Raw genomic sequence first — 13320 nt, forward strand, 5'->3', positions numbered from 1 at the left:
TCTTCCCTCCTTAACACAAACATTTTTGGAAGCTAATTCTATTTAAGTGTAACTTCGCTGTGTCCTGTCAGAACACAGGGTGAACTACTAAGAATTCACACTGATTAAGTACTTAGCACTCAAACACACACATCACCCTATACAAAGCTTACAAAAGTCCTTTGAGACAGACACTGAGGCATAGTCAATCAAAATGTTGAACTTTCACTGCTTTTAAACAAAATGTCCCTTTGACCTTCTCTAATGAGTTACAGGTAGTAACACATTTTTACACCTCTTAGACTATGTTTCCTCCCTGGTCCCACCCCCTCAGCCCCACCCCCACAAAGCTCTAATATAAATACCTCTCCTCTCAGAACAACTCCCTTCCTGCAGAAAGCTGTGTGCTAGAAACCCGCATGGGCACTGGTTTTCCAGAGTGCTCAGAAGCAAATGGAAGCAGGTGATGTGGAGGCCGACATACGTGTAGCAGATCAGAGTGGGATGGGAAAGATCAGTGAGTCCAAAATAAAGATGAAAGAAAGTCCGAGCAGAAAAGCATGAGAATGCAAAAGGAGCTGGGAGAATGGCAGAGTCAATGCACTGCCTGCTGAGCAAGCAAAAGGACATGAGTTCGCATCCCTAGCACCCATGTACACAGGCCAGGCACAGTGGTGCATGCCTACAGACACACCACTGGGTCACAGAGGCAGGCAGACCTTTCCCTAGGCCTTGCAAGCCAGACAGTCTAGCCAAATGGCTTCCGGTTCAATAAAAGACCTTGCCAGAAAAAAATGAAGAAGAGTGATTGTAAAAGATACCTGACCTCTGACCTCTGCATGTGCACAGCCCCACACATATGCAGATACACATATAAAAGGATGGACTGGAGGGGGGCACCCACAGGCTGCCTTTGTTGATCTCATTTCTAGTTTTTCCCATAATGTGTGAGGCTTGACTTCAGCACACCATAAAGTTCACTGGAAAATTAACCACTGAATTATGTTAAAGCTTTTGTTTCATGGCCACTTCACTGGTCAAGCATGTCCATCAGGAAATCTATGATAACCTTCTCGGCAGAGGCACTTTCAAACACAACTGTGGACCGTTTTGGTGATCTATCCAACCAATACCAATGGGAAAATCTGTCTTTACTGAAACATTTTTTTTTTTGGTAATGAAGACAAAATAATACATTCTAATACTGATCCTTTATTTCCCCTGTTAATATTAAAAGTGACTATCTTTTCATTTCCTGCAGAGATAAATGACATTTTTAAACAGCTGATATTTCCTCTACAAGTAATTAAGTATATATTCATTAATATATACTTATATTTCTTAATATATATTTCTTTCTTAATATATATTTATAAACATAAAACTAGCACCAAAATGCCCTCAGTTTGCAGTTCAAATGACTGCTCTTCCACAAACACAAAGACTGAAGGCAGGGCAATGACAGAGAATATCCCATCACAGAGATACACAATCTATCATCACAAGACCCAGGTTCCTGTCATTTTCCAAACACATCTATTATGGCCCTCGTGCTACCTCGTGCAAGGTTAAAATTTAATTCTCACAGCAGACACATTGCAAGACATGCAAGTGTTTTACCCCAACTTTAATCCAGTTTTAATACAGCCTTTCATACAGCACATTATTCAAAGATAAAGTCAATACAATACCTGGTTATTTCTTCTTTGAGTTTACATGGGTCTTCAGCATAGAATTTAATACCAAAATACAAAGTATATGGAGGTCCAGCTTTAAAAAAAAAGTAAAAACTAATTATACTTCATATTATAATCAAAGTTGCATTGTAATATGTAACAATTAATTAAATTCACATATGGAGAGTGCATTAAATATGAAAACCATCTATTTCAAGCAGTTGACAGTTCATTTACATACAAATTGTATTTTAAGCTTTATACTCTCATATCAAATAATATTAGCATTACAATTTACCTCTAGGTATACTATGTATCCACTGACATTGTGTGTGTGTGTGTGTGTGTGTGTGTGTGTGTGTGTGTGTGTTTGTGTGTGTCTGTGTATTTGAGCCAGCATATCTATGTAGTTCTGGCCGACCTGACTGAGAGCTGCTAAGTGGACCAGGCTGGCCTTGAACTCACAGATATCTATCCCCTATGTCCCCATTGTTGGGATTAAACTACCCTTATATACCACCATGCCTAGCTCATATATACTTTTTAAAACTATTGATGATTTTAAATTTAAACTGCTAAAATGGAAGGTTCTTTCCTTGGGGAGAGGGGGGTAGGATTAGAAGCTAGGGGAATGGCTCAGTGGGTAAGAGCGCTCCCAAATAAACAGGAGGATCTGAGTTCAGATCTCAGCATCAATATAAAAAACTGGATAGGCCTGCGACTGAGCCTGCAGCCCCAGCACTCTATGGGGCTGACATGGGGGCAGGGCGGGGCGATTTCTGACTGCCAGTCTAGCTCCTAGCCCCATAAAGGACAATGTCTCGAGGGAATAAAGCACTCTCTTCTAGTCTCTCATGTAGGCACACACACCTACATATACACACAACAAATGTGTATGCACACACACATACACAATTACATTTACAAAATATTTCTAAAGAGACAAGAATACAAAATGGGAAAGGTATGGCTCAAGACTACTGAAGAAAGCAAGTGCATGTTCACACATCAACACAGAAAACACTTATGGTCAAACATACCACAATGCCTACTGGTTCTTAGAGCTGGTTGGACAGTCTATACACAATTTTCATCCATTTATATTTTGAGTTACTCATGGATGCAGGAAGGTGGGAGGGAGGAAAGATTTTTTTTTTCATAATCAAAAAAAAGCACATTGACAAATTATTTTTAAAAACCACCTGCTTATCACTTCAACTACAATTTAAAAAAAAAAAGGTTTTTCTAATGCAGAGCGGCAGAGGGGGCCATGCATGTCAGTGAGTCACAGGCACAGGACCATGGGCCAGCCCCAGCACACTTAAACTGATAGAGATCTGTATCTACTGGTGTGGAGGGGGTGGCCAGTCTACAGTCCTGAGCACAAAACCCTGACATCTCAGGGGCTGGGGAGGGGAGAAGGCTAATATATGTTGTTTGTCCCAGGAAAAAAACACGAGAAAGTCTTAACTGTGGCGATGGCTGGGAAGAAGAAGTAGCAACAATCTGCAAATCAATTAGCTAGAACTTTCTAAATCATGTGTATTTCTTAAGCAAAATAATTGTAAGAGAGGCTATGAGAGAGCACAATATCTGGTATGTTCCTAAACTATTTTAACTTTTTGTTTAGAGTCATTTACTTCATCTTATGTGTATGAGTGTTTGCCTGCATGCAGGTATGCACACCAAGTGTGCGTCTGTTACCTCAGAGGTCAGGAGAAGGTGTCAGATCCCTGCAACTTAATGTATAGATCACTGGGAACTGCCTGCCGTATGGGTGTCAGGAATAAAACCCAGGTCCTCTTTAAGAGCAGCCAGTGCTATTTAAATCACTCAGCCATCTCTCCAGCCCCTCAACCTACTCTAAATCAAAAAACATAGTCTCGAATATGCAAAAAAGTTAAGTGTTTTCATTTATTCACCACACACAGAAAACAACAAAAACAAATTTAAAAATTCAAAACCAAAGCCTGGAATTGCACCTTCATGGGTAAATATAAATAAACACGCTGGTTTTTTTGGTTTTTTTTTGTTGTTGTTGTTGTTGTTTTTATATAAGGAGGGTCCCTTGGGTACTGGTATATTGTAGTAGTACATTGTTCCTAGAAGTATTTCTTACTAGGGTGAATGAATGTGGTCTGCACTGTTTTCCAAGCTGCGAACTTCCAAGCTGACAGTAATTATTAATAGCTCTAATATGCTTTGCTTTTGTTTTTGTTTTAAGACAGGGTCTCATGCAGTTCAGCTGGCCTCAAACTCCAGTACAGCTGAGGTTGATGTCTCCTGATTCTCCTGTCTCCACCACCCATCTTCCATGTTTCAAAAGGGACCTTTTACTTGGTGTTCCAATAGTGTTGCAACTGATTGTTTCAGCAAAGGCTCCGCCCCACAAACAGAAAGCAGGAGCCATGTGCCTAGTGAAAGCACATAAGAGATACAAAGAAACTCCAGTCTTCATTCATTTTTAGTTAAATAAATGAAGTCATAACTTACAAACTGTGGGGGAAAAAATAGAACAAGCAATAAAGATAAAATTAATTTATAATACACAAACCACATTATTGGCTATTATCACATCTTCACATGTGTTTTGTACTCTCTTCCAAAGTTATATACTAACTGAATTCACAGGACATCAAGAGCAGGCCCATCCCCCACTTCATCTCTGCCTTCCTTCACGACTTACTTCTTACACTTAATGCTTTCTTTAAAAATGTACACTGTAAGACTTTTAGTCTAATTTCCTATCAGTATTCCATATATCTGGTTTTTAGGTCTATTCAATCCCCCCCCTCCAACTTGTATTTCTGACAAACACGCTACTCCCCCTGAACACAGACATGAGGGAGGTGAGACTATTAAATATTTAGAAGAGTCAGGAAGTCCAGGGATGGCTGATGGTCTGTGTCAGTCAGGCTGAGCAGATGGGTGTGCCTGTGCCCGCAGGCCAGGCGGCTGGTCTCAGCGCCCAGGGGGGTAGGGAGGCTTGCTTGCTGATGAGAGAGAGAGGCGGATAAAGGGAAGAGGCATTCTATAGACTCCAGAGCTACTTTCATTCTGTGGAACATGACAGATGACCCCATTCACCCGGCACAGACATCTCATCTGTGTCCAGTCATGAGCAGCTAGGCAGAAACTGCACAATGAAAAACACTCAGCTTGAGTTAATTTTCTTTGAGGGCTTGGGCATGTGGAAGGACTTGTGTCACTTCACATTGCCCAGTGTCGGCACAGGCCTTTAACATCAGCACTCACAAGGCAGTGGTGGGAGCATCTCTGCGAGTTCAAGCCCAGTCTGGTACATAGTGAGTTCCAAGTCAGGCAGGGATATACAGTGAGAGCCGGTCTCAAACAACAACAGAAGTTCATGAATATTTCATTCTCAGCCATGGCCTGGAAACCACCACAAACAGGCGAAACTCTGCTGAGTGAAGCAGCTTGCTTGGAACCACAGGGATGGGCAGCAAGCCTACCCATGCCTAGTATGTGGTACTGTGTGCGCACTGTCTAGGAAAACGGACCTTTGAAGCAAACTCTCATCTGGAGCACTTGGGAGAGAAATCTACAGTCTTAGAAGACAATATTGGATCCGCTGAAACTGGGGTGTACAGGTTATGTACCTATATTATGTAGGTACTGGGATTCAAACTCAGGTCCTCTGGAAGAGCAGCCAGTGCTCTAATCACTGAGACATCTCTCTAACCCCTGTGTCTGCCTGCTTCTTTTTTAAATAAGAACTTACTATGTAGCCCAAGCTGACCTGGAACCACTATGTAGCACAAGCTAGCCTCAACTTGTGGCAACCCCCATGCCTCTGGAATTATAGGCATGAACCACTGTGTTCCATTAAGAAGTTTACATTTTTTTTTTTGATTACCTCAGTTTTTCCTCATATGAGAAACCTACAAACTTATTTTAAAATAATTATTCCCAAAAGTTTTCTAAGTTTCTGATGGTTATTCTTTTTAATTGGTTCAAATGGGCCAGAGCTATAATTTGTAAACGTTGTGGATTTCCACCAGAGAGATAGAAAGCCAGAAGTGTAATAGTGATGCTGATGTTCATAGACTCTGTACTTGCTTCTGAAGGCCCTACAGCTCTGGGTTTCTAGTTCCTTTCTGGGGTGTGGCTGCATTCCTGTGCTGGGATCCATGGAAGTTCACACAACTGATACCACCAAAGACAAAGGGACCACAGGCAAAGGAGAGATAGGCCATGAAGGCAGAGGGGCCCACCAAGTTCTGATTGGCAGTCATTCACAATATAAACACAATGGTCTGTTAGCCATAGAGTTCAGTCTGGGAGAACGAAAATGATGTGGATGATAACCGTCACAACAATGTGAATTATGTAATGTCCATGAATTACACGCAAAATGTTTCAAATTTTTAACTTCCCTGATTTTACACACACAAAAAGAAAAATTGCTAAAGGATTATTCTTTTGCATACTTAAGTTTGTGCATGTGTTCTTGAATAAAACGGGTGTGGATATTAAGATTAAGGAATATGTACTTAATTACAACAACTTCCCCAATTAGTTCATATTATCCTTCCAAAAGGTAACTCCTGATAAGGACCGACCTCTCTGTCTGAAGTCACGGAAACTTTACAGGTCACAGGTGTTCCCTGCGACATGGATAACAAAACATTCCGTAAGCCAGGAACAAACGCTTTCCTCTCTGCCTCTCCCCCTCTTTAAGGACAGGTTTTAAAGACAAACATACAGAAAAGTCACAGTCAAAAACCAAGAGAGGGAGCATCCCTAGGACACCTCTACAGTAGTGAGACTGGCTGAGGATCTGACTAATTTAAGCCCACCCCAGTCTGCAGAGAGCATGAAACCACACGGCCCAGTGCTGCTCTCTGTTCCCGCTATTCCCTCACCAGCACTAATCACAGACAGTTCACCATGCCCACGCCACCCGCTCACAAAATTTAAATCAAATACCTACTGTTGATTAGCTCCTTGTGTTCTGCAAGAGTTTTTGCGGGATCCAGCCAATACTGTGAGACAGAAAGGGAAGTCATAAGAGTTAGATGCTTTTTGTCAGCCTTTGCATCAAGAACAGTTCTCAAGCATTACTCAAATGGTATTTCAATCGCTGTTGGCACATAAACACTTCACCAGGCACTGTGTCTTAGCCACAAACACACTAAGGAGTGCTCTGTGGCTTTAGAATATTGAAGGAAGAGGAATGCAGTCGCTGCCGGTGCCTGGAGAGAGTGGGGCAGCCAATGCTTCTCAGCTGGACTCACTGTCGGGTGGGTAACAGCCAGACACTTAGGAATGAGTCGTATTACTTGGAAGGCAGTGGCTACCTCTTCATTAGCTAGGGGCTCCATGCCCTATAACAGTTGCTACTGGGTATTAGGAAGAAAACAATCAATATAACTCAAACCATCCATCATTCAGGATCCATGGGGGGAGTTCAGCTCAGCAGAGGGCCTGAACCCTGGAGCAGAGTCACAGGGATTTTTTCCTGGATCTCCCTGCCATTATCATGCAATAGGAGACAAAGAACTGGAGAACTCTGAATATTCCCACAGCGTTTCTATGCAGTGTAAACAGAGTAGCTCACATAAAGTGTTCAGCTGCCAGCTCACCCTCAGCGATGCAACACACGATTGTTATTAAGGTGTAGGGCTCACTCTTGGGAACTGGCTTTAGCCGGTCTAAGGTATTAGCTTATTAATTCAAATTAATCTTTAATGAATAGAATTGCAGACACGAATAGGAGAAATCTTGGCTCTACAGAAGGTCTTCCCTTGTTTTCCTGTGAAACAAAGATCACCAAAAGAAGCAAGCCTCGGCTCTCCATCTGCAGAAAGTAGGGGAAAGGAGAAGCCACAAAGCCCCAAAAAGGCAGAAAGGTTTCACGGAAGGCACTGAAGGCCCCATGGGGGTAAAGAAGTGAATCCTCCCCATCATTTATTCTAGACAAAATGGAGGAACAAACACACACACACACACACACAACACACACACACACACACACACACACACACACACTTAGGAGAGATTCAGGAGCTATAAGAAAATTCTCAGAAAACCTACCAGTGTTTCCTCCCCTTGCCTTGGGTGAACCGTTATTATAAACAGTGGTTCTGATAAGTTATGCAATCCCCTTACCTTCTACTTCACATTATATATGGTAAGCTTTCATACTTAGTGACCCAAATTACTCACGTCACTACCACACCAGCCTCCATTCATCCACACCATTTGCCACTGTCTCACAAGGCAGTGAGATGTTACATTCCAAAGATGTTACAAAGTAACTTGTGTCTACAGGCTTATCAACTTAAAACAGTGTTCCCTATCTGACCTTACAGACATGCAGCCAAGCCTAGAGTCACCTTTAAAGCAGAAGAGTTAGCCGGGCGGTGGTGGCGCACGCCTTTAATCCCAGCACTTGGGAGGCAGAGGCAGGATGATTTCTGAGTTCGAGGCCAGCCTGGTCTACAGAGTGAGTTCCAGGACAGCCAGGGCTACACAGAGAAACCCTGTCTCCAAAATCAAAAAAAAAAAAAAGCAGAAGAGTTATTTGAAGCAGGGGGTGTTCTGGGGAGCCCACAATGATGGAAGAGGCTGTCTTGGTGCTGAAACTCTGATTCACTAGGAGATTCTGGCTCACGGTGTACAGCAAAACCAGTCACTGTTGCTGTGCTAGGACACAGAACAGACTCTTTCTCCTTTGTATATGTGAAGCTAAGGACCCTTCCCATGAGATGAAAACGTAAAGTAGGCGGACTATTTCTTTCCTTTGGCTAAGGAGATGGCTCAAAGGGGAAGAGCAATTGCTGTGTAAAGCTGAGTTGGATACATGGAACATGGCACATGACCATCCTGACACACACATATCATACTCATGCTTGCAAGGGCACACATGGGGGGGTTAATAAATAATTTTTAAAAATGTAAGTTTGCCTATTTCTTTCCAGAGGGAAAGCTAAAGAAACACAACAGTTGCTTGGGCTTCTACTGCTATGTAACAAATTGTCCCCAACAAAAAGTGAGACTTAAAACAACGTCCATTTTTTATCTCAGAGTTCTGCGGGCCAGTGGCTCTCTTCTCTCTGGGTGTCACCAAACTGGGCTCAAGATGTCATTAGAGCAAGAACCGGAGGCAGATAGGTCCTTAGAGGTTCTCCTCGTCTTTGCCAGCGGTAAAAGCGCTCCAAATACTGGATTTTAATTTTAGGCATTGCATCACACACACACACACACACACACACACACACACACACACACACACGGACACACACGGACACATACACGGACACACACACGGACACACAGACACAGAATGCCAAAGGAGGAATGGAGGATGGGAAGAGAGACTGAGAGCAGGAAGGACCCAAAGAGCAACACTTCTAAACTTTATCTTCTAAAATGATTACAAAGTATCAAATTTTATAGACTCTTCAGTTCAAGGCATTTGAGGTAATTAACTGCTTTCTAATGTTTATTTTTGGCTGGTAGGCAAAAGTATAAAAGTGGTCTATATTGATGGTGTACCATGATGCTCGATGTGTGTGTACACTGTTGTTATTTTCTGTTTTTCTGATGCCAGAAAAACAGAAAAACTGTTTCTGTTTTTTCAACACTGGAAAGGCCATGAAAAGAAACCAGAAAGGAAGCCTCTGTCTCAACGGGATAGGAAGGAACTCTTAGTGCATCAAACAAAGCACATGAATGATAATCTGTACAATTTAACCTCTATCCATGAGAACGATTCAATTTTTATGTTAAAAACACACACACACACACACACAATGAAGTTCTGCGATGAGATTGAAATTACAATTCTGCACAAAGCAAAGGAAAGCAAGACTCAATCAAAGGCCATTCAGTCAACTCCCTGCACAAATCAACTCTCTGCACATCTGACAGGCTAAGCATCCATCCAGAGCTTGCCAGGCACACATCTCACTTTATCAAACTGGAAGGCAGAGGTGATGGAGGTCAGACAATGATAAATGCTCCAGAACATAAATAATAAACACAATCTACCAGGGTTTCACAAGCCAACAACCTCAGATGCAAAATCCACTTATGTTCAAGCAAGGGAAAGATATGACCTTGGTACAACAGCAGCCACAGTCTGACGACACTTGTCACCACTAGTTATCAACAAGCAATCAAACACAGCGCATGTCTGGTCACACTGAACATACCAGGCTCCTGCTTCAACCCCAAGAGGAAAAAGGATGCAGAAACTTGCTACGGTAGGCACTATGCCAATCTTAAGGTTCTGGAGGTAGGCTTGACGCTACTTAACAAGCACAGAACAGTCTCTATTCACACCCTTTATACATCACACCAGGCATTATCCAGGGAGGTAAGATGGGCCTGCCTCTAGCCTGGAGGTACTTAAAGCCTTGCTAGTGACACACGGACACAGAATTACAATCTAGAGCGCGAGAAAATGTATATAAAATGCATGTATACATGATATTAAAAATTAGATGCAAAGAAAACTCCAAGGAAGATGCAGAAAGACTTTACTAAGAGAAAAACACTGAACGATTGCTGTATTTGTGTGTGTGTCTATGTTGTAGTTGTCATTGTTATAAAATACACATCAACTGTCTCAAATGCCTGTATGTGTTATAAAATACATGTCAGTTGCCTCAACTGCCTGAGTGTCTCTGCGTATGCGGTGTATCTGTGTGTTTGTGTAGATGCACGTGGAGGCTAGAGGTCCATGTCATATGTCCTCAATTGTTTCTCCTCATTCTTATATATTTTGTATATTTTTATTAATTCAGAATTTAATACATGCACACTATGTATTTGGCTCATATTTCTTCACACTTCCTCCTAATTTTGTGTTCTGCATTCTTTTTTTTTTTTTTTGAGAGTCTTTCATTGAGCCTGCAGGTCATTAACTTGGCTAAGCTAATTGGCCAATGAACTCCAGGTCTTCTTAACTCCACCACACCCTGGAGTTATGGGCAAGCCTCACCCTGCCCAGCCCTTAGGTAAGTGCTGCGGAACCCAACTCAGGACCTCATGCTTGCTTGGCAGGCACTTCACCAACTGAACTATCTCCCTAACCCTCCCTAGCTGCTGTTAAAGCAAGTGAGCCTGTCTTTAAGGGGCAATATATCCCTTTGCCAGAGAGCATCGTATTAAACTTGGTGCTACCCAATAGCTATGACATCGGTATTCGTGAAGCATGATGCTGTGGTTTGAACAACGTTTGTCCTCTCCCAACACTCTTGATGAAATTTGGTCCCCAGCGTAACCGTACCAAGAGCGAGAGTGTGACCTTTAGGAGATAATTAGTTCAGGAGCTGCCACCCTCCTAAGTGAATGAATGCTGGTTTCCTGGGTATGGATTGCTTATGGGAGCAAGGCTTCTCTTCCTGCTTTGCCTCTTCCTCTTGGTCACCCATTATGACAGCACAAGGCCTTGTGCCTGCTGCACCTGCCTCGTCATGGACATCTAGCCCCTTGGATCATACATCAAACTAAACCTATTTGGTAATGTACCAGTCTCAAGTACCCTGTCATAGCAACAAAAATCAGGCTGATAGATAATTTTTAGAAAGAACAAAAAAAAAGTGGGGGGGGTGTCTTATTCTAGTCTTGTCTCCCACACGGAGTGAGAGTAAAGAGATACACACAGGTTCCAGGATCACACTACATGACCACCAGGGTGTGGCATTTCTGGACTGGGCCTGGGTGCTCTGCCATCTTACCTATCCAGATGGTCCCGGGGAGAAACAGTCTGTATTTGATAGGAGCATCTCTGTCCAGTGTCACTTTTTCCTCCTAGTTCCCCTCTATTTTAAAGCCTCTCTTGTATGTGTGTGTGTATATATACATTTTTTTTTCACAAACTGGACTAGATCTTATTCTATAAAAAGATAGCAATAAATCAAAACACACCTTTCTGCCTCGCCCCCATTTCAAGCAGCCTGCTTATTAACATAAGCCCCAAACAGCCAGTTACCCAGCAAGCATGACCGCTGTCCTCCCCACTCTCTTTCTCCAGGATATAAAGGCATGCAGCAAGGTATCCTTCCACCCTGGCCTGCCAATCTTAACAACAGCCCCGGTGTAACGAGGAGAAAACTTACAGAGCCTTCGTTGTCTCTGACGGTCTTGGCTAAATGCCCTGGGATTCTTTTATGCACCTTGGCTGATAATACCAAATTCATCAATTTTCTAGGCAAAAGTCTCAAAATTAAACTTTTAAATTTTCATACTGTCGAATAATCAATATCCCAAACTGTACTGGCTGGCTTTGGGCATCAATTTGACACAAGCTAAATTCATCTGAGAGAAAGGAACCTCAGCTGAGAAAATGCCTGCATAGGGTCCAGCTATAAGGCATTTTCTCAATTAATGATGAATGGGGGATGCGGGGCGTCACCCAGCCCATTGTAGGTGAGGCCATCCCTGGGCTGGTGGTCCCGCAATCTATAAGAAAGCAGTCTGAGCAAGCCACGATCTCACTGCAGCTGTAGTGACCCTCACAGGCCACCATTTCATCGTGCAGAGAGAAGATTCAGGAGGCCCCACCCCTCACGAAAGGAATGGGAGCAGCTAATGGTTCCTAGGGATGGAGGAGTCGTTTCTTCAGTGCTCCAGACATCGATAGGTGGCCCGTGGTGTTCAGTAGCTGCCTCCCTCTCGTGTTTATGCTACAACCACAACTAAACTGAGTGAGTGACACACAAAAGATATCACAGTAGGAGAAGGGGCTGTTGGGATGAAGGCTCTCAAAGGCCAAGGGGAAGCAGATGAGAGAGAGTAATGGAGGTTAAAAAAAAAGGCTAGTATATACATACATGAGATTGTCGAAGGATTAAAAAAGCTTTACTCTATTTTACAGGGGATTTTTACTTTTTTAAAAATTTATTTATTTTATGTATATGAATACAAATATAGCTGTCTTCAAACACACCAGAAGAGGGTGTCAGATTCTATTACAGATGGTTGTGAGCTAACATGTGGTTGTTGTTGGGAATTGAACTCAGGACCTCTAGAAGAGTAGTCAGTGCTCTTAACCACTGAGCCATCTCTCCAGCCCAACTCTATCTATTTTACAATGGGTGTAGTGATGATCCCTTTAAGAACTTAGGAACAGCTGGGCACAGTGGCTCATGATTTTAATCTGTGTACTCAGGAGGAAGAGGTCAGCCAGGGTTGCATACTGAGATCTGTCTATCAAACAACAAAAGAACTTAAGAATGCTATATAGTTTAAGAATTCTACATTTCTATTTCCTAATGTTTTCTTTCTCCTTTCCTTAGTTCTGAGGATTACACTTAGGATCTCTGGTATGCTTCACAAGCTCTTTACCACTGAGCTACATCCCAACTCTTTTTTCTTATTTTGAAAAAAACACATCACTAAGTTGCCTGGCCTAGCCTTGAACTCACTCTGGATATAATCTAGGCTAGCCTTGAGTTTATGGGTCTTCTGCCTCAGCCTTCCAAGTGGCCAGCATTACAGGCCTATGCCACAGAGAGGAGGAAGGGCTTGATCTTGCTTTCTGCAAGCCAAAGAAATGCCATATGCATGTTAAAATAACAAAACAATTTTTTGATTTAAGAGGTCAAAAAGAGTCTGAGTCACAAGAGCCACAAAGATCTCAAGAATGGAAGGGAGGGAGGGGAGGGAGGGAGGGGAAGGGGGAAAGAGAGGG

The 13320-nt window shown here is 42.6% G+C and overlaps 1 protein-coding gene across 3 annotated transcripts in view; it reads right to left on the reverse strand.

Annotated features, from left to right (window-relative positions):
• Positions 1 to 13320, reverse strand: part of Epb41l4a (erythrocyte membrane protein band 4.1 like 4A) — a 208049-nt gene that overhangs the window by 91733 nt on the left and 102996 nt on the right. For all 3 annotated transcript variants that reach the window (XM_031365273.1, XM_031365271.1, XM_031365272.1), the window contains exons 4-5: positions 6610 to 6661; positions 1671 to 1749 (exon numbers count right to left, since the gene is read on the reverse strand). In XM_031365273.1, the coding sequence (XP_031221133.1) occupies positions 1671 to 1749; positions 6610 to 6661 (131 nt within the window). The remainder of the gene's footprint in view (positions 1 to 1670; positions 1750 to 6609; positions 6662 to 13320) is intronic.

Source organism: Mastomys coucha, unplaced genomic scaffold (assembly GCF_008632895.1).
Source record: "Mastomys coucha isolate ucsf_1 unplaced genomic scaffold, UCSF_Mcou_1 pScaffold13, whole genome shotgun sequence".
Lineage (NCBI taxonomy): Eukaryota > Metazoa > Chordata > Mammalia > Rodentia > Muridae > Mastomys > Mastomys coucha.